The sequence below is a fragment of the Berghia stephanieae genome, chromosome 3, assembly GCF_034508935.2.
Source record: "Berghia stephanieae isolate SIO BIC M18660-M18661 chromosome 3, UCSD_Bste_1.3, whole genome shotgun sequence".
NCBI lineage: Eukaryota > Metazoa > Mollusca > Gastropoda > Nudibranchia > Aeolidiidae > Berghia > Berghia stephanieae.
This window is the reverse complement of record NC_088362.1, coordinates 92,038,111-92,064,658: the sequence shown is the minus strand read 5'-3', so window position 1 is coordinate 92,064,658 and position 26,548 is coordinate 92,038,111. Positions and strand designations below refer to the sequence as shown.

The 26,548-nt window shown below is 34.8% G+C and overlaps 2 protein-coding genes across 6 annotated transcripts in view; one reads left to right on the top strand and one right to left on the bottom strand.

The window, feature by feature from the left end:
- LOC144968828 (organic cation transporter protein-like) overlaps positions 1–20,023 on the top strand; it is a 39,774-nt gene extending 19,751 nt beyond the window's left edge. For all 4 annotated transcript variants that reach the window (XM_078907553.1, XM_078907551.1, XM_078907549.1 and 1 more), the window contains exons 4-11: positions 773–876; positions 11,768–11,922; positions 14,026–14,194; positions 15,125–15,340; positions 16,128–16,348; positions 17,678–17,859; positions 18,516–18,667; positions 19,807–20,023. In XM_078907553.1, coding sequence (XP_078763679.1) covers positions 773–876; positions 11,768–11,922; positions 14,026–14,194; positions 15,125–15,340; positions 16,128–16,348; positions 17,678–17,859; positions 18,516–18,667; positions 19,807–19,888 — 1,281 coding nt within the window. In that variant the 3' untranslated portion in view covers positions 19,889–20,023. The remainder of the gene's footprint in view (positions 1–772; positions 877–11,767; positions 11,923–14,025; positions 14,195–15,124; positions 15,341–16,127; positions 16,349–17,677; positions 17,860–18,515; positions 18,668–19,806) is intronic.
- LOC144968826 (uncharacterized) overlaps positions 1–26,548 on the bottom strand; it is a 240,103-nt gene that overhangs the window by 104,882 nt on the left and 108,673 nt on the right. The gene's annotated exons all lie outside the window — the stretch shown is intronic.

The following is a 26,548-nucleotide window of genomic DNA, read 5'->3' as shown; positions in this document are numbered from 1 at the left end:
TGACAATGATCAGTGTTTTTGACAGTTAATGTAATAATTTGGATGGCCGAAGTTACCCTAATTATGACGTAAATGATGCAACATTGGCGCATCCCTCCAGTCCAACGGTGGAGCTCTCAGATCCTGGCACAAGTCGAGGGGTTTTCCGCTATTTGAAGATAGTATCATTCGACCCAGTTTCTCGCTCAATCAGCTGTAGCGATACTAAAGGATAGAGCATTAACTGGAGCTTGGATTGCTTTGCACCACGGTGTTGATTTTGTCACTATTTCGCGCAGTGATGTCACCAACACATGAGTCGGCGCAGTGCGTGATTCGGAATCTTGAATAGAGCGGAGACTAAAAAGGCAGTATATTGTTGGCGAGTTGGCGAAAGACAGTGGAGTTAAAATTTCTCAGTTTTATTTTTAATTAAATTATGCTGTTAATGATTTTTTAAAGATTGGTGCGGTGCCTGGCACCATTCGATCCAATGGCCCCACGCCACTGCTCTTAATACTATGATATTTAAGCATTTTAAAAGGTTTTGCAGATGAATCTAGTTGATTTTACACATTGATTTGGGCATCTCTAGCCACTTTAATATTTAAATGGTCTCTGAATCTAACTGATTTTTCAGGTTGATTTGGGTCCATTGATATTAAAGTAGTCTATGCTTTATAGATGAATCTAATTTATTATTGATTTTACAGCTTGATTTGGGAGTCTATAGCCACTGTGATATTCAAGCGGTCTGTGATGTTCTGTATATGAATATTAATTTATTTTACAGGTCGACATAGTGTGTGATGATAAAAGTATGAAGACGTACGCCAACATGATATACATGGGAGGAATGCTGGCTGGTTCCCTCATCTTGGGCTCTCTTGCCGACATGTATGTTATACTGTATTGTTTGTATATATGTGTGGGAATGTTATGTGTTTGGGAGAGTGGGGGAGGGGGGGGGGATGAGGTCGTTGTGCGGGGAGGGAAGGGGGGGGGGTGCGACTGGGTGGTATTATGACACTTGCCTTCGGACAGATGGATCCGTGGTTCGAGTCACACTATTGTAGGCGATGCAAAATTGAGCCCTTGAAAAGGGATCTTGGTTGACATTCTTTCACCGTTCTTGGGTGTGAAATAAGTACATGGCCGATAAATGCATTGTATCCGTAGTTTGAAAATAAAAAAAGAAAATGAATTGCGGTAACACCTCACATGCGTCATGACTTGTCACGCATTTTAAGCGTTGGTGTTGGCTAGGAACCCCTTATAAAGCGCTTTATGCAAAGTATCATACCATTAGACCACAACGACGAACAACGTACTGTATAATGAGCATTGCTTTCCACGTGTGTCCGTACTGCCGTACTCTGATTTGAAGTCCCGGGTTTGGGCGTTTTTGACAAGATTATGGTTATTTTAACTGATTGATATTTAAAGACCGTGTTTAATGCCAAAATTTTAAAAACTCATTTTTTGTTGTTGTTCAGAGCACAAATACTCTTATTTTCATGATCATGATAATCGACGAAGGCCGTTATCAAATGCCTACAGTACGAGGTGTAGATATTTGCAGGCCTGACATCTAAACTAAACCTATTTTATGGGCCTGGTTTAGTATTGTGGTAACTTACAATATAATTTGCGTCATTTTTTGAGAATTCCATTACAACAATGAGTCATGATGATTTGGGTTGTCAGACTTACAAATAAGTGCACGTCGCTACAGTTCAGTCATTCAATCTTAAAACCGCCGTGTTTACTAACATAACATGTTATTTGTTAACAATTGCAATATCTCAATAAATATTTGCATTCATTCAAATCTAAAATCGCCCTATTTACTTACACCGTCTCTCCTATCTTATAAATTCCTATTTATCCATACTTAGAATCCGTGGTTACCCTGTCATTTTGTTGTTTCTTTTTCTCCACAAATTTCTGCATTTATTCAAACTTAAAAAACGTTATGTTCTTTACATTGTATATTTCTTTACAATATCTCCTTAAATGGTTGTGTTTATTCAAACTTAAAACTCTCTTGTTAACTTACATATATAATGTTTACCTCATCAAAAATGTATGTATTCATACATACCGTCGTGCTTACTTACATTTTATTTCTTTACAATCTCTCTATATAAATGGCTTTATTTGCCCATACTTTAAACCGTCGTGATAACTGCACTATAATTGTTTACAATATCTCCGTTAAGACACGAAACATTGGTATATTATATATATATATATATATTTATATATATATATATAATATATTATTATATAATATAATATATAATATATATATATTATCTTTTATTATCATCATCATCACAATCATCATATCATATTCATCATATTATTATTATTATTATTATTATTTTATTAATACAATCACTAATAATTATTATAATTATTATTATTATTATTATTAATAATATTTATTTTATCTTTTTTATATGTACTAATGTTATATATTTATTATAATTATTATTATTATTATTATTATTATTATTATTATTATTATTATTATTATTATTATTATTATTATTATTATTGTATTATTAGTATTATTGATATTATTATATTATTATTATTATTATTATTATTATTATTATTATTATTATTATTATTATTATTATTATTATTATTATTATTATTATTATTATCATCATTCACATCATCAACATTAATTTATTATTATTATTATTATTAGTATTAATTATTATTATTATTATTATTATTATTATTATTATTATTATTATTATTATTATTATTATTATTATTATTAGTTTGAAATATAAAAGAATTCGTGGGGATTTAATTCAGGTTTATAGATTAGTACATGGTCTGGATGGGATAGACTTTTCTGATTTTTATTTTATTTCATATTCTAATATTACTTTTACTAGAGGGGACAAGTTTAAGATTTTTGTCACAAGATGCAAAACAAACATAAAACAAACTGTTTCGGTATTCGTATTGTCCAGAAATGGAGAAATTTGAAATTTGAACCAAAGAATGCAAAATCTATGGATTATTTCAAGGTGTTAGTAGACAGGGAATTGTATGATGGGAGATTTATATATGACGAATAATACTTGTTTGCACTGCCGTTATGACATGCATTTCAATCTTGTATGTAAATATCATGCATTGTTACCTTATTATGGTTATCTTCTATTAGCCACTCCCACGCCTCGTTCTGAAAAAAGTCCGCGAAATTAAAGGGGAGGCAAGAGAAAATCAGCTGATCGTTAAAATAGTAACAGAAAAGTGGAGGTGCTCGGCAATGAATGCAAGAAAGACATTTAAAACGCCCTAAAAATGTTTAAAAATCACTTAATGTTATACGAGTAATTACCATCCATAACAACCTGTCAAATTCACATATGTAAGATGCCAAGCCAAAATTAATAATAAAATAATAAAGAACACGATTGACCGTTGACTACACATGCATACGAGTACCAGAAATATTTTGTAAACAATGTAACACAATATAATGTGTAAGTTTCAAAGCAAATGCAACCACAAATAACATCAAAGAACAATGTGGGACTACTGTTTTAATTTCATAAAACCAAACGCATATTTTCTGCCCCCGATATTGAGCGTGTAGTTAGTATGTATCGTACAAACAACATTCGTTTAGACAGGTAGTCGGGATTCTAGCGCCAGTTTTATTTGGGCAACCGTGATTGGGATTTCACTCAATGCACTTATTATATTATTATTATTATTATTATTATTATTATTATATTATTATTATTATTATTATTATTATTATTATTATTATTATTATTATTATTATTATTATTATTATTATTATTATATAATAATATTAATAATAATAATAATAATAATAATATAATAATAATAATATAATAATAATAATAATAATAATAATAATATAATAATAATAATAATAAGCAGTTGAAAGCAGTCTTTGGTGTATAAGTGCATATGTACATTATTTCTTATAATAAATGCTTCAAAACAAAACAAAACAAAACTAAAAAAAAAATAAAAATAAAGAATAAATGAATAAAAATATCTATTTGGGCATTTACTTACATTAATAGTCTTGAAAATCACAATCACAATCCATGAAAATTAAATATCCCATAATCCGAAGAAGACATGAATTTAATCCAAAATCCAACACAGGAATGTATTTTAATAGGAGACAGATATCCTATTAAAACTATAGCATTACTTGCAAACAACAATACCCCACTCTGCGTTTAACGGGCTTGTGGCCGTCACATTGTAAATTGTGACCGCATTAGGGTAATCGATGTCCTAAAGACTGACATACTGACATACAATCAATGAGAACTATAAAGAATCCATTCTAGAATTCAACTACAAACTGAAAAGCATGATAAATATCACTCTATCAAATAATTTTCTTTGCACAGGTTCACTCACATTCTCCTTTATTGCAAAACATTGATAAGTGAGAAAAAGTTTGTATTTCAATTATAAACTTAATCACATAATCTAAATGATGGAGAATAAAAACAGCTAATTATAAAACATTTCACAGATCAAGTTATCTATTTGAACTCCGCATATTTAGCTTAATTACTCAATGACCATAAATTTTTTTAAACTGCATTGTTTCATTTAAACAAGACCATGACGCTTATGCCTGGACCGGGTATTCACAACTTCTGCATTTGCATTCCACTTTTGAATCGAATTAATCTCTATCTTGTCCGTTTATTTGCAAAGTTTCTGCACTTTATAAATAAGACCATAACACTTATGTCTGGACCGGGTATTCACAACTTCTGCATTTGCATTCCACTTTCGAATCGAATTAATCTCTATCTTATCCGTTTATTTGCAAAGTTTCTGCACTTTATAAATAAGACCATAACGCTTATGTCTGGACTGGGTATTCGCAAATTTTCCTATTGTGTTCCACTTTTCGAATCGAAATAACATCTAGTCTATCCGTTTATTTGCAAAGTTTCTGCACTTTATAAATAAGACCATAACGCTTATGTCTGGACCGGGCATTCGCAAATTCTGCTTATGTGTTCCACTTTTCGAATCGAATTAATCTCTATTTTATCCGTTTATTTGCAAAGTTTCTGCATTTTATAAACAAGACCACGACACTTATGTGTTAGATTGTTCGCAAATTCTGCCTTTGTGTTCCACTGTTCGATTAGAATTAATCTCTATTTTATCCGTTTATTTGAAAAGATTCTGCACTTTATAAATAAGACCATAACGCTTATGTCTGGACTGGGTATTCGCCAATTTTCCTATTGTGTTCCACTTTTCGAATCGAAATAACATCTAGTCTATCCGTTTATTTGCAAAGTTTCTGCACTTCATAAATAAGACCATAACGCTTATGTCTGGACCGGGCATTCGCAAATTCTGCTTATGTGTTCCACTTTTCGAATCGAATTAATCTCTATTTTATCCGTTTATTTGCAAAGATTCTGCACTTTATAAATAAGACCATAACGCTTATGTCTGGACTGGGTATTCGCAAATTTTCCTATTGTGTTCCACTTTTCGAATCGAAATAACATCTAGTCTATCCGTTTATTTGCAAAGTTTCTGCATTTTATAAATAAGACCACGACACTTATGTGTTAGATTGTTCGCAAATTCTGCCTTTGTGTTCCACTGTTCGATTAGAATTAATCTCTATTTTATCCGTTTATTTGAAAAGATTCTGCACTTTATAAATAAGACCATAACGCTTATGTCTGGACTGGGTATTCGCAAATTTTCCTATTGTGTTCCACTTTTCGAATCGAAATAACATCTAGTCTATCCGTTTATTTGCAAAGTTTCTGCACTTTATAAATAAGACCATAACGCTTATGTCTGGACCGGGCATTCGCAAATTCTGCTTATGTGTTCCACTTTTCGAATCGAATTAATCTCTATTTTATCCGTTTATTTGCAAAGATTCTGCACTTTATAAATAAGACCATAACGCTTATGTCTGGACTGGGTATTCGCAAATTTTCCTATTGTGTTCCACTTTTCGAATCGAAATAACATCTAGTCTATCCGTTTATTTGCAAAGTTTCTGCATTTTATAAATAAGACCACGACACTTATGTGTTAGATTGTTCGCAAATTCTGCCTTTGTGTTCCACTGTTCGATTAGAATTAATCTCTATTTTATCCGTTTATTTGAAAAGATTCTGCACTTTATAAATAAGACCATAACGCTTATGTCTGGACTGGGTATTCGCAAATTTTCCTATTGTGTTCCACTTTTCGAATCGAAATAACATCTAGTCTATCCGTTTATTTGCAAAGTTTCTGCACTTTATAAATAAGACCATAACGCTTATGTCTGGACCGGGCATTCGCAAATTCTGCTTATGTGTTCCACTTTTCGAATCGAATTAATCTCTATTTTATCCGTTTATTTGCAAAGATTCTGCACTTTATAAATAAGACCATAACGCTTATGTCTGGACTGGGTATTCGCAAATTTTCCTATTATGTTCCACTTTTCGAATCGAAATAACATCTATTTTATCCGTTTATTTGCAAAGTTTCTGCATTTTATAAACAAGACCACGACACTTATGTGTTAGATTGTTCGCAAATTCTGCCTTTGTGTTCCACTGTTCGATTAGAATTAATCTCTATTTTATCCGTTTATTTGAAAAGATTCTGCACTTTATAAATAAGACCATAACGCTTATGTCTGGACTGGGTATTCGCCAATTTTCCTATTGTGTTCCACTTTTCGAATCGAAATAACATCTAGTCTATCCGTTTATTTGCAAAGTTTCTGCACTTCATAAATAAGACCATAACGCTTATGTCTGGACCGGGCATTCGCAAATTCTGCTTATGTGTTCCACTTTTCGAATCGAATTAATCTCTATTTTATCCGTTTATTTGCAAAGATTCTGCACTTTATAAATAAGACCATAACGCTTATGTCTGGACTGGGTATTCGCAAATTTTCCTATTGTGTTCCACTTTTCGAATCGAAATAACATCTAGTCTATCCGTTTATTTGCAAAGTTTCTGCATTTTATAAATAAGACCACGACACTTATGTGTTAGATTGTTCGCAAATTCTGCCTTTGTGTTCCACTGTTCGATTAGAATTAATCTCTATTTTATCCGTTTATTTGAAAAGATTCTGCACTTTATAAATAAGACCATAACGCTTATGTCTGGACTGGGTATTCGCAAATTTTCCTATTGTGTTCCACTTTTCGAATCGAAATAACATCTAGTCTATCCGTTTATTTGCAAAGTTTCTGCACTTTATAAATAAGACCATAACGCTTATGTCTGGACCGGGCATTCGCAAATTCTGCTTATGTGTTCCACTTTTCGAATCGAATTAATCTCTATTTTATCCGTTTATTTGCAAAGATTCTGCACTTTATAAATAAGACCATAACGCTTATGTCTGGACTGGGTATTCGCAAATTTTCCTATTGTGTTCCACTTTTCGAATCGAAATAACATCTAGTCTATCCGTTTATTTGCAAAGTTTCTGCATTTTATAAATAAGACCACGACACTTATGTGTTAGATTGTTCGCAAATTCTGCCTTTGTGTTCCACTGTTCGATTAGAATTAATCTCTATTTTATCCGTTTATTTGAAAAGATTCTGCACTTTATAAATAAGACCATAACGCTTATGTCTGGACTGGGTATTCGCAAATTTTCCTATTGTGTTCCACTTTTCGAATCGAAATAACATCTAGTCTATCCGTTTATTTGCAAAGTTTCTGCACTTTATAAATAAGACCATAACGCTTATGTCTGGACCGGGCATTCGCAAATTCTGCTTATGTGTTCCACTTTTCGAATCGAATTAATCTCTATTTTATCCGTTTATTTGCAAAGATTCTGCACTTTATAAATAAGACCATAACGCTTATGTCTGGACTGGGTATTCGCAAATTTTCCTATTATGTTCCACTTTTCGAATCGAAATAACATCTAGTCTATCCGTTTATTTGCAAAGTTTCTGCATTTTATAAATAAGACCACGACACTTATGTGTTAGATTGTTCGCAAATTCTGCCTTTGTGTTCCACTGTTCGATTAGAATTAATCTCTATTTTATCCGTTCATTTGAAAAGATTCTGCACATTATAAATAAGACCATAACGCTTATGTCTGGACTGGGTATTCGCAAATTTTCCTATTGTGTTCCACTTTTCGAATCGAAATAACATCTAGTCTATCCGTTTATTTGCAAAGTTTCTGCACTTCATAAATAAGACCATAACGCTTATGTCTGGACCGGGCATTCGCAAATTCTGCTTATGTGTTCCACTTTTCGAATCGAATTAATCTCTATTTTATCCGTTTATTTGCAAAGATTCTGCACTTTATAAATAAGACCATAACGCTTATGTCTGGACTGGGTATTCGCAAATTTTCCTATTGTGTTCCACTTTTCGAATCGAAATAACATCTAGTCTATCCGTTTATTTGCAAAGTTTCTGCATTTTATAAATAAGACCACGACACTTATGTGTTAGATTGTTCGCAAATTCTGCCTTTGTGTTCCACTGTTCGATTAGAATTAATCTCTATTTTATCCGTTTATTTGAAAAGATTCTGCACTTTATAAATAAGACCATAACGCTTATGTCTGGACTGGGTATTCGCAAATTTTCCTATTGTGTTCCACTTTTCGAATCGAAATAACATCTAGTCTATCCGTTTATTTGCAAAGTTTCTGCACTTTATAAATAAGACCATAACGCTTATGTCTGGACCGGGCATTCGCAAATTCTGCTTATGTGTTCCACTTTTCGAATCGAATTAATCTCTATTTTATCCGTTTATTTGCAAAGATTCTGCACTTTATAAATAAGATCATAACGCTTATGTCTGGACTGGGTATTCGCAAATTTTCCTATTATGTTCCACTTTTCGAATCGAAATAACATCTAGTCTATCCGTTTATTTGCAAAGTTTCTGCATTTTATAAATAAGACCACGACACTTATGTGTTAGATTGTTTGCAAATTCTGCCTTTGTGTTCCACTGTTCGATTAGAATTAATCTCTATTTTATCCGTTCATTTGAAAAGATTCTGCACATTATAAATAAGACCATAACGCTTATGTCTGGACTGGGTATTCGCAAATTTTCCTATTGTGTTCCACTTTTCGAATCGAAATAACATCTAGTCTATCCGTTTATTTGCAAAGTTTCTGCACTTCATAAATAAGACCATAACGCTTATGTCTGGACCGGGCATTCGCAAATTCTGCTTATGTGTTCCACTTTTCGAATCGAATTAATCTCTATTTTATCCGTTTATTTGCAAAGATTCTGCACTTTATAAATAAGACCATAACGCTTATGTCTGGACTGGGTATTCGCAAATTTTCCTATTGTGTTCCACTTTTCGAATCGAAATAACATCTAGTCTATCCGTTTATTTGCAAAGTTTCTGCATTTTATAAATAAGACCACGACACTTATGTGTTAGATTGTTCGCAAATTCTGCCTTTGTGTTCCACTGTTCGATTAGAATTAATCTCTATTTTATCCGTTTATTTGAAAAGATTCTGCATTTTATAAATAATAATAATTGTTCAAAATTTTACCTCACACCCGATATTACAAGTACAAGTGAGCCAGGTGATGAAGATTGTCAAACAGTGTGACAGATGAAATAGGAAGAGAGAGAGAGAGAGAGAGAGAGAGAGAGAGAGAGAGAGAGAGAGGATGAGAGAGAGATTCGTTTTTTGTTCAAAATTTTCTCTCTCTCTCTCTCTCTCTCTCTCTCTCTCTCTCTCTCATATTGCACAAGGTTGTACTATTTTGCTATTTATCAAGAACAGCCAAGGTGGCAACCCAGTCTCTGTATAAACTAAGCAAGATGGCAACAGGGACCTCGCTCCTTATCCAATGCCGAAGCTTTAATTTGAGTCAAACGGTTTGGTTAAAAAAAAAAACACCCAAAATAAGTTCGTGTGTGATGGAAGTTGAAGTCGGCTTATTATAAAATCGTTTATGGTCTGTTTGGATTACCCTTTTTAAATAGAAAAGGTGAATATAACATAAACTTGAAGAATAGGCAAGCTAAATGAAAATTAAATTGACTGATTAAATGAGTACGCGAGGCTGAGTTGCGAACGACTCCGACTACTGGGTTCCGACATTCCGATCCCAGTGTCATTCATGTTCACCGTACCGTGTTACTGTCTACACACTACACTGCATTGTTAGTGACTAGTCATGTCTTTTTTGTTTGTATGTTTTACGCAAGCTTAATAAAAATTAAATTGACTGATTAAATGAATACGTGAGGCAGAGTTGCGAACGACTCATGGGTTCCGACATTCCGACCCCAATGTCAGTGTCAGTCATGTTCACCGTACTGTGTTACTGTCTACACACTACACGGCATTGTTAGTGACTGGTCATGCCTTTTTTGTTTGTATGTTTCTTTTAATATGGGTCAATTTACAAAGAATAATAATAGAAATGTTCAAAACAAAAACTAGATTCACTATTACGTGCCTGTAATGAAGTGCTTTCCACAAACCGTGAGCGAGAATGATGGTGGAGGTAATGGCAACCATGTGGGTTTGTTATTGCTTCCTGCCTCCGTCAACCCACGCATCCAGTTGCGTAACCCACGCTGAATCTGACCAATATGTATGGATGTATGAGTGCATGTGTGTGTGTATGTGTGTGTATGCTTTGCATGTCACGGTTAAAGATATATGTTTGTACACCACATGAGTACATTTAAGTTGAAATACTATCTTTACCAAGTGTATCATTATTGTAATATTTAATCAATAGATTTATGGCATTACTAATTAATATTAAGGGCATTCAAGGGACCTTATCCTATTTTGCCCTATAGATAGTATGCAGATGACGTCACTCAGGCCTTTGTTATTGTTTTTGCCATCCGCGTTTGTGAGTTGTTCTCACTAAACTGTATTAACCTGACTATAAACGTTCATGGTTACACAGAGTTTGTGTGTTGGTCCTTTATACTTCCGGATGGCAATGTTGTGAACTCCTTGGCCAAGCGCATTCTATCTATACCACATGCTATGTTATGTTATGTGTGTGTGTGTGAGTGTGTGTGTGTGTGTGTGTGTGTGTGTGCTTTGCATGTCAAGGTTAAAGATATATGTTTGTATACCACACATACATGAGTACATTTAAGTTTATATACTAACTTTACCACGTGTATCATTATTGTAATCTTTCAATCAATTTAATACTAAGGGCATTCAATGGATTTTATCCTATTTCGCCCTATACCCGTTATGTTATGTTGTGTTATAATTATTATTATTAATATGTTTGTTTTTTTAATTGAGCTTTTATATAGAGTAATATCCACTAACCGTGCTCAAAGCGCTCTTTAGTACTTACTATTGTTATTATTATTATTATTATTATTATTACTACTACTACTACTACTACTACTACTACTACTACTACTACTACTACTACTACTACTAAATATTGCTACTATTATTTTTATTTTTTTAATAATTATAATTATTATTATTATTATTATTATTATTATTATTATTATTATTATTATTATTATTATTATTGTTATTATTATCATTATAATAATTATTATTATTATCATCATCATTATTATTATCATCATCATCATCATCATCATCATCACCATCATCATCATCATCATCATCATTATTATTATTATTATTATTATTATTATTATTATTATTATTATTATTATTATTATTATTATTATTATCATTATTATTATTATTATTGTATTGTCTCTCTGCACAGAATTGGTAGGAAGAAAGTACTTCTGATTGGTTCCGTTGGGTTCTTCAGCTCATCTATTGCTGTGTCATTTGTCAACACTTACATTGCATATGTCACTCTGCGATTCTTCACGGCTGTCTTCGGTATAGGACAATTTCTCTCAGCCTTTGTTATTGGTGAGTACCTACATCGGTACCTAATATTTTATGTTCCTCTTACCTTGTTGTTTCCATTATTTACAAGTGCATATCAATGGTTTCATTCCTATAGTTGTAGGTTGCAACCTCCCGATATGAAAGTGAAATATAATATTATTGGATATGCACCTTATATGATTGAAGGGGGACAAATGCGGCATGTCGCTGCAGTTTTCGTGTTCGGTAGTTGCGCCTTTTCGGGCTATTTCCTCCTGTAGGCCCAGCGACTCTGACATCGGCCTGCTTTTCTATTAGCCTTTAGTCAACCAAGACTTATCAACAACACAGTGGCGGTTTTATTTAAGAACTTCCATCACAAGCATAATGGTTTCAAAATAGGATAAGAAGACGCCCACCATATAGATAGTATGCGCTTGGCTAAGAAGCTCATAACATTGCCATCCGGAAGTCAAACGGACCAACACACAAAACTGTGTGTATCCATGAACGTTTATAGTCAGGTTAATACAGTTTAGTGAGCATTACTCATAAACGCGGATGGCAAAAAACAATAACAAAGACTTGAGTGACGTCATCTTCGAACTATCTATACACCAAGCCTGCCCAAGGTATGCAACAGCAAGAAGGGATTTATTGCCCTGTACCACATCTCTGCAGATTAAATTGTATGGGCCCTTGAGAGAGCTGAGAATGGCAACGGCGTTCCTCCATCAACTAGACATTCAAACACGAAGACAACATGAGGGGGAAAGAAGAAGAAGAAGAAGAAGAAGAAGAAGAAGAAGAAGAAGAAGAAGAAGAAGAAGAAGAATCACTGTTAGTGTTACAATTTGAAAGATCCGAAAAGATGTGAATGGCACACAACGTCAGACAATGCAGAAAGCGCAACAAAAAAAAAGGGGGTAAGAATTATGTTTGGTTTATTCGCCCAGCCGTGCCCATGATTAGTGTGTGCTGAATGTCCTAAAATTGAGTATATCCTAATTGTTTAGAAAAAGAAACAAACTTGTCGGTATATTTTGCATTATTTTATTTAGGTACAATATTGTGATATGTTATATGTCAATAGAAAAATAAAAATACCAGGGAATATTTGTCAGAATACAAAGTCACTCAGCATTACGACCATTCAGCACACTAATCATGTGAACTCTCTCTCTCTCTCTCTCTCTCTCTCTCTCTCTCTCTCTCTCTCTCTCTCTCTCTGTGGCGTATCACTTGGACGTAGCCTCCCACACAGTCCTTCGGAAGAAGTCTCTGTCTTGTGCCCATCTGCCACATTCCGTCACGCCGTTGTTGAGACATTCCTGTATATCCTGTTGCCATCTTCTTTGTGGTCTTCCTCTGCCTCTTTTGCCCTCCGCCATGCCCTCCAGTACATCTCTCTCTAGTGTGTCGTGTCTTTTCAGGTGCCCAACGTAATTGAGTTTCAGCTTTTTTATCTTACTCATTAGCAGGGACTTTTTTAGTCCTGGTGTTTTCATGATGTTTGCATTGCTTTCTTTGTTTGTCCACGGGATGCGTAAGATTTTTCTATAGCATTTCATTTCGAAGGCGGTTATTCTCTTTTCTGATTCTTTGGTTATAGACCATGTCTCGCATCCATATATATCATGTGAACTACTGGGTAGATTTACCTAGCGTTACTTTAAGCAAATTGAAGAAAAAAATAATGTTAAAAGCAATCCAAGAATCTACTCTGCCGTACGCTGAATTTGGTCAGCAAACTCGTCCTTCAAATATCGATCTATTAAAATGACCCTCATCTTGTCAAAACTCTCAAACCTGGGACTTTAGGTAAGGTGATATAAAGTTGAAATACGAAGATATATATTTGAAAGCCGAGCTTTCTGACCAAATTGTTAAATATATTATATTTCCATCAGGATAGGCCTACTTCAGAGTACTCTTTGACTATCGTGCATACAAAATATTAGATGAAATGCATTACTTTAATTATGTGTATATATACTTTTAAGCAATCTTATTACACTTGGACATCGTTGGTATCCATTCCATTATAAATCCAACGTGTTAAGGGTAGGTAATTCACTTTTGTATTCAACTAGCATTGCGTTGCAGTTGATTAATGTGTTAATGTTTGGTGTGTCGTATTATCAGGTATGGAGATAGTAGGACCCTCCAAGAGAAAGTTTGCAGGCATCATAATTGAATTATTCTGGACTCTAGGCCTGTTTCTTCTGGCTTTGTTTGCCTACTTCATACGAGACTGGCGATATCTGCATATTGCATGTGCCATACCTGAAGTTCTCCTCTTTTCGTATGCATTGTGAGTGACACGCTACTCCACCCGCCATCATCATCATCATCATCATCATCATCATCATCAGCAGCAGCAGCAGCAGCAGCAGCAGCAGCAGCAGCATCATTATCATCATCATCATCATCATCATCATCATCATCATCACCATCATCACTACCACCACCACCACCACCACCATCACCACAACCATCAACAACAACAAAACCATCATCATCAATCATCATCATCATCATCATCATCATCATCATCATCATCATCATCATCATCATCATCATCATCATCATCATCATCAGCAGCAGCAGCAGCAGCAGCATCATTATCATCATCATCATCACCATCATCATCATCATCATCATCATCATCATCATCATCATCACTACCACCACCACCACCACATACATCACCACAACCATCAACAACAACAAAATCATCATCATCAATCATCATCATCATCATTATCATCGTCATCATCATCATCAACATCATCATCATCATCGTCATCATCTTCATCATCACCAGAGTCATCACTATCCCAACCACCACATCCCTATCAATGCTGTTGTTGCTGACATCATAAAAGAAAATTGATGCTTAAGATTATGGCAATCCTGAAGGATACAAAAAGAATAGTCTTGTGTTTGTTTTGTTTTTTATTGTTTTTCTTTCCTAGTGTAGATATCATATGCGAGGACAGTAAACGATGATTTTAAAAATAACATTAAACAATCTTTAAAATGTGCAATTTGCTAAAGAATAATCTTTCGAAAAAATATATAACAGCAAGACTGAGCAATTTGCTGACTTGTTACTGCGTTGGTTTCCAAGACAAAAGCTTGATAATAATAATGAATTCGAAGACGCCAACCGATTGAGAACAACTCTAATGGCATGTTGAGTTGTGCATAAATTATTGTCGTTTTTATTTCAACTTTACAGTTTCCTGCCGGAGTCCCCGCGCTGGCTTATCGGCAAAAGTCGTTTTGACGAGGCACGGGAAATTTTGGAAAAGGCGGCTGCTGGTAACAACGTTGTTCTGTCAGAAAAAGCCAAACAATTGGAAAACATCCAAAACGACAATGCAGATGAGAAAATCTGGCAAATGTTTACGAACAAAACTCTCTTGGCCAGATCGCTAATCATATTTTACAATTGGTAATTTAGTCCTTCTGCTGAGTCGTTATTATTATTATTATTATTATTATTATTATTATTATTATTATTATTATTATTATTATTATTATTATTATTATTATTATTATTATTATTACTATTATTATTATTTTATTTTTTTTAAATGATGCCTTTTGCGCCACGATATCATAAGATATCGTCGCCGAGGCATTCCACGAAGGAATAATATAGATAACTCATTAAACAAGATGTCTGATGTCAACAGGAATCACCCATTTTGTCCAAGTGAGCAAATTGGGGGTTAATAATCTTGCTGAAGGAAAAAAACGAAAGTGCCTGAATCAGGGCTCGAACCCGGGTCACCCGGGTCACAGTGCAATGCCTTAACCTCTCGGCCACTTCGCCCCCCCCCCCCTTATTATCATCATTATTATCATTATTATCATTATTATTATTATTATCATTATTATTATTTATTATTATTATTATTATTATTATTATTATTATTATTATTATTATTATTATTATTATTATTATTATTATTATTATTATTATTATTATTATTATTTTATTTATCACATTTTTATATTATTATTATTATTATTATTATTATTATTATTATTATTATTATTATTATTATTATTATTACTTTTATTATTATTATCATCATCATCATCATTATTATTATTATTATTATTATTATTATTATTATTATTATTATTATTATTATTATTATTATCAGACCTGCAAATATGTACACATTGGCCACAACATATCATATTTTTTTTTTATTTGCCTTGTCATTTAGGTTGGTTGCAAGTCTTGTTTACTATGGCCTAAGTTTGAATGTCGGAGGTCTTTCGGGTGACATCCACCTCAACTACACACTGAGTTCAGTGGTAGAATTCGCATCTTACATCTTCTGTCTACTCTTGCTGGACAGAGCTGGGCGAAAACCTCTACAGTGTTTTACAATGCTACTAGCAGGAGTGGCCTGTTTGGGGACCATGTTTCCAGTCTTGTATGGAGGTGATGGGTTGTATACATGTAGCCTATCAGATCAAAACAGTATTATCTATCTCTCTCTCTCTCTCTCTCTCTCTCTCTCTCTCTCTCTTCTCTCTCTCTCCTCTCTCTCTCTCTCTCTCTTTCTCTCTCTCTCTCTCTCATCGGAGTCATTTTCGTGTTTTTACCCCTTAATCGTACGCCAGGGATAACTTTGTTACCCCATGACAATATATAGTAAAATAAAGAATTATAAGTAAAAATACCTCTACGTTTATATATGGTTAACCCATTATCATTTATAGATGACAACAGGTTAACCCAATTCGTCAAACGTGGAATAGGGGCGGGTTTAACAATACGTGACCGGTAAAAATCCATTAAACAATTCACATGGGTGTGTCTGTGCACCAAGAATTGTGTCTGTGCATCAAGAATTGTGTCTGTGCATTAAGAAGTGTGTCTGTGCATTAAGAAGTGTGTCTTTTTAGCTGCCGTACTCTGGAAAAACACATACTTAAAAACTTGGCCAGAAAACTCGTCCTTCAAAAATGGATCGGGTTTAAACGACCATCATTTTGGCAAAAACTCCAAAACCTGGGACCTCTATGAATACCTCGCGAGGTCCCAGGTTTGAGAGATTTTGCTAAGATAAGGGTTATTTAAAACGATCGTTTTCTATCTGAGAAGGGATTGATAGAGAGAGAGAGAGAGAGAGAGAGAGAGAGAGAGAGAGAGAGAGAGAATTGGTATGTTAATGCAAAAGAGATGGGAAGAAAGAAAAAGAAAGATAGAACGATGTAGGGAGAGAGAACGAGAGAGGAGGGAGTAGGAGAGAGAGAGAGAGAGAGAGAGAGAGAGAGAGAGAGAATTGGTGTGTTAATGCAAAAGAGATGGGAAGAAAGAAAAAGAAAGATAGAAAGATGTAGGGAGAGAGAACGAGAGAGGAGGGAGTAGGAGAGAGAGAGAGAGAGAGAGAGAGAGAGAGCGGAGCATACGGAGAGGGAGGAAGTACCGCACAAATCAACAATCTACTATTGTGTCTATGCTATTTGTGAGGAAAGACAAAATCGCATAAAGTGTTCATTTAGAGCATATTGCTCTGTATAAAACCTCACGTTTCCTCTTCTTCCTTACTAGTTATTTTTAATCACTAGATTAGGATGACCTCACAACTTGTCAAAAGGGCTTAAACCTGAAAGAAAGTGTTTTGTAATTGTACGTTAGATTAATGTGTGCATCACATTTCGCAAGAGATGCAAGACACTAAAGAATAACAGTTACTTTCAAAAGATTACTTTTCATAAATTCCTTAATATTTTCTTTTTCTTTTTCTTTTTTTTTTATATCCAGGAGAAAAATGGATTAATGTTGTCCTCTCTCTTATCGGCAAATTTGGAGCGTCCGCTGCTTTCGCCATAATCTATGTTTACTCTGCAGAGCTGTTCCCGACTCCAATGCGTAACTCTGGCATGGGAGCATCCTCGTTCTCCTCCAGGATAGGGGGCATTGCAGCCCCTTACATTGCTGACTTGGTAGGCTGGTTCGCCTTCTGGATCTCTTCTTTTTTTTTTTCTCTCTCTCTCTCTCTCTCTTTGTTTAACTGTTTGTACTGATATGAATGTTGTGGAACCGTTTTCTTCTTTCTTTTTTTTCATTTATTATATATATATATATAATATATATATATATATATATATATATATATATATATATATATGTGTGTGTGTATATATATATATTAAAATCTTCTTAGTATTTGAAACGTTCTACTGACCTGAAGCATACGAAAAATGATAAGTTCGGATTCAAAATCAAAAGATTGCAAGAAATCTATTATCCCAATCCTCAATCGATTCTGATTTCATTCCTTTGGATTGAAAGATTCAAGTATATACTTGTCTGACAAATTTTAGTTAAAACGAATTCTTCTTAATCTGATGCTTTTTTGCATTTTGGCTAGATGCAATCATTTCTGTAAAGCCCCCACCCCTTCCACCTCCATTCCCAATTCCACCTAAAAATTGATTTGCCTGATGCGCTGATGTGATCATTTTAAGATAAAAGATATAATAAATTTTGTTGCGCTTATATACTCTGATTATCTCCATGCTTTAACTGTTAGTAAATATACTATATTATAAGAAAAAATATTCCTCATTATCACTGAAAATGCCCCACTTTCTTCCAGGGTGACCATGTCGACGGCAAAATGGGCGTGGCCCTTCCTCTGATCATTTTTGGTGGCGCTTCTGTTGCTGCAGGACTGCTTGCACTCTTTTTACCGGAGACAACCAATAGAATTCTTCCTGACAGTGTTCAAGATGCAAAGGATTTCGGAAAGTAAGATTTAATTAAAACCTCTTAATTGCTTTCCCAAAAACACAAGGTCTTTTTTTTTTTTTTTTTTTTCTTTTGACTGTTCTGTCCGAGATATTTTGTAGAGTAACTCACTTCGTAAAATTCTATATATTAAAGTGAATGAGTTTCCTGCCTGATTCAGTCTCCTGATCAGTGACTGAACAATAATAACACGATTCTGCTCATTTTGGACCGGTATCTTAGTGTACCTGAAAGGGTTAAAAATATCGACATTTGAAGGACGAGTTTTCTGGCCAATGTTTAAATACGTATCTTTCCGGAGTATGGCAGTTACTGGTTAATGTCGACCATACAGACGTGTACTCAGAATCGTTTGAGTATAAAATAAGACAAAGACATCGCTCCGCTATGGTGCCGACACCGAGAAGGAAAAATCTTCCCATGCTGTTTCTTGCCTGGTCGATAGGAAGGTTTTTCGGGGACGAAAACTCCTTCTTAAATAATTGCGTCAAATTCGGCCAATTTATTCCTAGCAATGTACTGCCGTACTCTGATTTTAAAAGAAAACTTAAAAAAAAAAACAAAAAAAAAAAAAAAAAAACAACAACAACAAAAACTTAACTAAAAACAGAAAGACAAACACAAAAAGAAACCAACATATTTTTAAAAGTTTGGCTAAAAAACTCGCTCTTCAAATATCAATCGATGAAAACGACTCTCATGTTGTCAAAAACTCTCAAACCCCAAAGGTCTTTGACAAGATGAGAGCCATTCTAATCGATCTTAATCTATTTTTCTTTTATATTCCTTCAATAATTGTTCACACTATTTACAGAGCATAACGTGAGTCTATCACGTCTGAGTAAATCTGGCGGTAAATTGAAATACTATAACAGATGCCGGTTATAACAAGTTCCTAGACTGGATGACCCAACAAAACTCACCTTTTGTTCGATAAAATGTTCTACCTATACTTTAAAAACGTGAGAGTTTGATAGCTCGCAAAGTCCAGGTTTGGGATTTAGGCCAGGTTGATGTTAATTTAAATTGATCGATATTTGAAGGACGCGTTTTCTGGAAAAATTTTAAAATACATGTCTTTCTAGCGTATTGAAGTTAACTGCTTAATTGAAACAATTCATTATTATGTTATTTTCCAGGAAACAACGCAAGAATGAATACGCTTTGAATGATGTAGTTGGGGACAACACAGGCAAGGAAAACCCTGCATTCAAGTTCTGATTTACTTCTATGCCAGAGCCCTCTATCCAATGAGGGATGAGGCGCAATTAGAAGTGTTTATTATCATCATTATTATTATCATCATCATCATCATCATCATCATCATCATCATCATCATCATCATCATCATCATCATCATCATCATCATCCCTCCCCGCCCCCCCCCCCCCCGCCTTCTATGCCCAGAGCTCTCTATCCAGTGAGGGGTGAGGTGCAATTAGAAGTGTTTATTATTATTATTATTATTATTATTATTATTATTATTATTATTATTATTATTATTATTATTATTATTATTATTACTATTATTATCATCATCACCCCCCCCCCCGCGCTCTTTTTATTCCGATCCCCCCCCCCCCCCGACCCCCTTTCCCCTTGTCTATTGAAGTTTGATCAAAGTGCATGCCCCCCCCTCCCCCCCCGCCTTCTATGCCCAGAGCTCTCTATCCAGTGAGGGGTGAGGTGCAATTAGAAGTGTTTATTATTATTATTATTATTATTATTATTATTATTATTATTATTATTATTATTATTATTATTATTATTACTATTATTATCATCATCCCCCCCCCCCCCCCGTGCTCTTTTTATTCCGATCTCCCCCCCCCCCCCGACCCCCTTTCCCCTTGTCTATTGAAGTTTGATCAAAGTGCATGCCCCCCCCCCCTTCCCCCCAACTCTCTATCAGTTTGATACACTGGAGTAGTAAGCATTGCTCTTTGAGATGAAGACGACGATAGCTTTACGGGTGTCACAATGCTGGTAAGTGGGCAGACAGTTTAACTCACTCAACCCTAACACCGACTATATCCGTAGTTTACCCGGGTTACTTTTACCCAGTGGCGTGGGGCCATTGGATCGAATGGAGCCAGGCACCGCACCAATCTTTTAAAAATCATTAACAGCATAATTTAATTAAAAATAAAACTGAGAAATCTTAACTCCACTGTCTTTCGCCAACTCGCCAACAACATACTGCCTTTTAGTCTCCGTCTATTCAAGATTCCGATTCACGCACTGCGCCGACTCGTGTGTTGGTGACATCACTGCGCGAATTAGTGACAAAATCAACACCGTGGTGCAAAGCAATCCAAGCTCCAGTTAATGCTCTATCCTTTAGTATCGCTACAGCTGATTGAGCGAGAAACTGGGTCGAATTATACTATCTTCAAATAGCGGAAAACCCTCGACTTGTGCCAGGGTCTGAGAGCTCCACCGTTGGACTGGGGGGATGCCGCCAATGTTGCACCATTTACGTCATAATAAGGGTAACTTCGGCCATCCAAATTATTACATTAACTGTCAAAAACCCTGATCATTGTCAAGTTTATTTGTAAGCAGCAAAGAAAAACAACATAAAACTTTAAAATATGACATCAAAATTCCCCCCCCCCCCCTTCCACCACCTCTTTTTCACGATTATTGAATAAAGTAATTCTTTGTAACCAAGCATTGTGGACGAATTTACCAACATTTTTCTTGCTTGTAGTGTCGAGTTGATGATTACGTGTGTATGAGTGTTTATTTGTGTGTGTATGTGTGTGTTTGTGCGTGTGTATTTGTGTCAGTCAGAGAAAGAAAGCGAAGATTGTCAACAGTTATACTTTGGTGTGTGTTTTGATTTCTTTGGAGTGATTTTTTCTTTGTGATCTTTGAGATCTGAATCTACCTTTTATTTGTGCAATCATTAATCGTATTCCACTGATTTCCATTATTTGAGATATACTTTGAAGTTTTGTTTTGTTAAGCAATGAATTGCAATGAAACAAATTGACTCTTTACTTCACCGACCGTTTTGGAGATCGACACTAGATGACAAATTAGAAATAAAAAGACTAGTTCCTCACCAACCAACTGATTTTGAATTAACACAGGTGTGGAAATCTCGAAAACGCTCTTTTTCAGTGACATGAATGGCTCACAGTTAGTTTAGAAAAAAAACGTTTCTTTTGTTTTTATTGTCTACTTTTTACAGATACAATAAACACTGACAAATCATGGACATCTATAGGTTATAGTGACCTTAACCACTTCCATCGTATTGAACGTTGTTTTAGCACCCTTAGAGTGAAAAATTTCTTGCGAAATTCGATGAAACAGGAGCGGTTAAATTTGTTAATGATTCTGTCAATTCACAAAGCTGAAATAGATGCCACTCAAGATTTCAATAAACAAATTATAAAAAGATTTGCAGAGATGAAATATCGCCGTGCAGATTTTCTTTACAAGTACTAAAAGTAAGTAATTTCTGTCATAGTTTTTTTTTTCTCTTTTGATTTACATTTATCACATATTGATTGCATTATCTACCAAATCCAATCCTTTAAATGGTGGACAAAGAATAATTACAAAGACCTTTTCACACGGGACTTGTATCTCAATCTCAGTGTTGTGGCTTGTTGTTTTCATGAATTATTTGTTTTTGTGAGTTTTGTCCACTCGTAGAAACCATCGACCCTCCCCCTACCTTTCCAAAAAAGAGAGTTTTAACATGTGCTCTCTCCTCTTAATCGTGTTCACTGTTTTAGATTTTTTTTTCTTCTTCTAATCATGGCAACACCATATGCCGTCAATACGCCACGCCGCTGCTTTTACCCCATGCCTATTTATTCTTACATTTTTCTGAGACAAATTATAGGCGTAGTATCAAAGCTAATGTTTCTAGTTTTTGCATGTTAATGATAGTTGAATAATACTATATGTAAATGCTCATTAATACATTTTTCCCCAATTTTGAAAAGTAAAAAAAATCTCTAGGATTGAGTGAGTTAAGCCTCTATACAATTAATACCCAGTCGTCGCCCTCATCGTCTTTGGTCCGTAATGGTCTCAAAGTCCAAGTTACATAATAAAAATAATAATTTGAATGTAAAGTGGAACCATGTACATAATGTGGCTGGATGGGTGAATGAGAGGATCCATCCAATGTATAAGTTTATCTATTCTACTTAAATCATATCAAGCCAACGATTCCCCGATACTATCCACACATTATCCAGGGTTGCCAGATTATTTTTCAACAAAATGCCAGGGGAAGACTCAAAAAATGCCAAAACACTCAAAAAGATGCCAAAGTCTGTTGACTCCCACCCCCACTAAGAAAACTACTCACTTTTGATAGACAATTTACTATCATATCCTGGTGGCTTGCGTGTTTTCTTTTCTTTTTCTTTTATTTTTTTTTTGTTGTTTTTTTTTTTTTTTGAATTATACTAAATTTCCTGTTGGGGTAATTTTTTACCTACTGACTACTAAGTGGAGTGCTAAACCACTACACCACGGTTGGATTTTAAGAATGAAAAAGAAATGTGAAGATGTTTGTTTTTACGCGTTTAGAAATAATTAAGAAAAGGTGTCATTTGAAGTATAATATACAAGAAAAGAAAATGCCAAAATGAAAATGCCAAATGCCAAATGATTTTTCTAATGCCAAACGGTTTTCAAAAATGCCAGATTTTTGGAATCTGGCATTTAAAATGCCAAACTGGCAACCCTGACATTATCATTAGTCATGTAGCCGATACTATGCACACATTACCGATACTATGCACACATTAGTCATGTAGCCGATACTATGCACACATTAGTCATGTAGCCGATACTATAGAGCAGTAAAGTTAGGTGCCCCAAACGTAAACAATAACAAGTTGCTAGTGATTTCCGTTAGGGACCGGAATAATTTACGCACAATATAGGTCTCCCAATTTTGTAGTTTGAGTTGTAGGCAATACACTTTCAGTATTGAAAATATGTTTACATAAAATCTAACAGTTGCAGAAATAATAATATAAGGCTAAATTATTATGAAAATCAGGCTCCGAATAATTCTCGTTTTGTTCACACCAGCGCAATAATTTGCTCTGGTCTAAAAATAGATAGACTGTAACTTTTGATAGATTTTAGAAAATTTTACCTTTTGTTCCATAAAATATCCATATCTAGACATTATTTGATGCATGATCGAGTATTTATGAATATGTGTTTCTTTTGCCACCCAACAACCAAATTTTAAAGGTTATTTTTTTCTATTATTTACATTGGAACGTGAGCTGTCAAGACAGGAACATGTGGTTTGCCACGTGCTTCTCAACCTTTGTTTACGTTTGGGGCACCTAACTTTACTGCTCTATGCACACATTAGTCATGTCGCCGATACTACGCACACATTATCATTTGTCATGTAGCCGATACTATGCACACATTATCATTAGTCATGTAGCCGATACTATGCACACATTATCATTAGTCATGTAGCCGATACTATGCACACATTATCATTAGTCATGTAGCCGATACTATGCACACAATATCATTAGTCATGTAGCCGATACTATGCACACATTATCATTAGTCATGTAGCCGATACTATGCACACATTATCATTAGTCATGTAGCCGATACTATGCACACATTATCATTAGTCATGTAGCCGATGCTATGCACACATTATTATTAGTAATGTAGCCGATACTATGTACACATTATTATTAGTCATGTAGCCGATGCTATGCACACATTATCATTAGTCATGTAGCCGATGCTATGCACACAATATCATTAGTCATGTAGCCGATACTATGCACACAATATCATTAGTCATGTAGCCGATACTATGCACACAATATCATTAGTCATGTAGCCGATACTATGCACACATTATCATTAGTCATGTAGCCGATGCTATGCACACAATATCATTAGTCATGTAGCCGATGCTATGTACACATTATTATTAGTCATGTAGCCAGCCTTATGTAACATATAATCAAACTTTGTTATGGTCATTCCTGTCAGGTTTTATTGCTGATGATATTCAATCTTGGCCCACTGAGAGTGTCAAATTGTGCCATTCGAATTTTCACTGATAGGTAATTTTTTGCAATAGATGTGTGATGGGATACACGAAAATCCCTTTGAATTCGATAATAGATAGTAAAATAACAAGAACAAAAAAAAAAATCAAAAATGAAAATAATAATTTTGAGAATAAATCAATGAGTTAATGAGTTATTTCACTCTATAATTTTTCATTTAAAAAACACCCTTTAGAAATTTTGGCCAGAAAATCGTCATTCAAATTTCGATCGATTAAAATGATCCCAGGTTTGAGAATTTTTAACAGAATTTGGATCATTTCAATCGAATGCTATTTGAAAGGCGAGTTGAAGTAAATTCACATTAAACAGCAAGAAAGTCCTTAAATGAATTTCTATTTATCTAATTTAACAAAGAGAGCCTTAAAATGTTACTCCCTTTTTGCCAGTCAATGACTTAACTATTGAAGTAGGGGGAATTAGGTTAAAACAGTGCAAATTCGGATTGAAAGCATGAAAATTTTCATACAGGTTGCTAAGACCCATAGAAAAAACATCTGATATAGAACCACTCTGGCAATTAATCATAACTTATCGGTTAAGGCCTTAGATTTTCCCTATTACAGCTATATCAAACAAGGAAAATAACTACGTAACAATATATATTTTCTTCATATTCATTGTATTAGGGAAAATTAGGCTAAACAGTGCATATTGGGGTTGAAATTCCAAAAATTGGCATATACGTTGCTAAGACCCGTATAAATAACACTTGCTATAGAACCACTCTGGCAATTTATCATAACAGTGCGTTTTTAGCACTTTTATTTTTTCCTATATAGCAATACTTATCCGAGGAAATAACCAGATAATACAATGTGCGTTCTAAAACTTTAAATACACTGGTAGTAGTAGTAGTAGTATCGTTCGGCTACACTTCTATGTTCAAGGTATCAATCCAGGTTCTGAAGTCATCATCACATTTGTTGATGGTTTCAAATCCCCCTTCAAGTTTTGTCTCTGGGCAATCTAGTCCAAGGTGGTTTGCATCTAGTGGTGCTTGGTTGCACTTTGGGCATGTTGGTGATTCTTGGAGCCCCCATTTGTGCATGTTCGCAGCTGTTCTTGTATGTTTTGACCGTAGTCTCTTTGCAGCTACCCAGTATTTTCTTGGTCGATCCTGTAGACCTGGGACTTTTTCGGGGATTTTCAATTAGTTCCCCTCATGTTGGTTTATTCCTTTTCCATTCCTCGCACCAGACTTCTTGCGTGTTGTAGTTTTCTTTCTAGAAAGGTGAACGAGATTTTAGTCTTGATGTTGGGGGCGCAGTTTTGTATATGGTTTGCAGAGGAGTTCCACTATCTTCTTCAGCTCTGGATATCCATTTCTGTGTTGCATCCTCTCTCCTCAAGTGGGGTGGTGCAATAGCGCTCATGACTGGCAGCCATTTTGTTGGAGTTGATTTCAGGCATCCAGTCACTATTCGCATCCAGTCTCTTAGTTTCGCATCAACAAGGTTTGTATGGGCACTTCTCGTCCAAACAGGAGCACAATATTCTGCCACACTGCAGCAAAGGGCCAGGGTTGATGTTCTGAGAAGAGTTTGCGATGCTCCCCATGTTGTTCCTGCCAGTTTTCTGAGTAGACAATTTCGTTTCCCTATCTTTCTCGCTGTACCCTCAAGATGGGTTCTATAGGTCAGCCGTCTACCCAGTGTCACTCCGAGGTATTTTGGATTTTGATCAGTTGGTAGTGTTGTGTCATCAATCAATACACTGGTAACCATTTGTAACTAGTAGGTAAAAGAGGGAGAGTTAGTAACTTTACAAAAGATTTAAAATT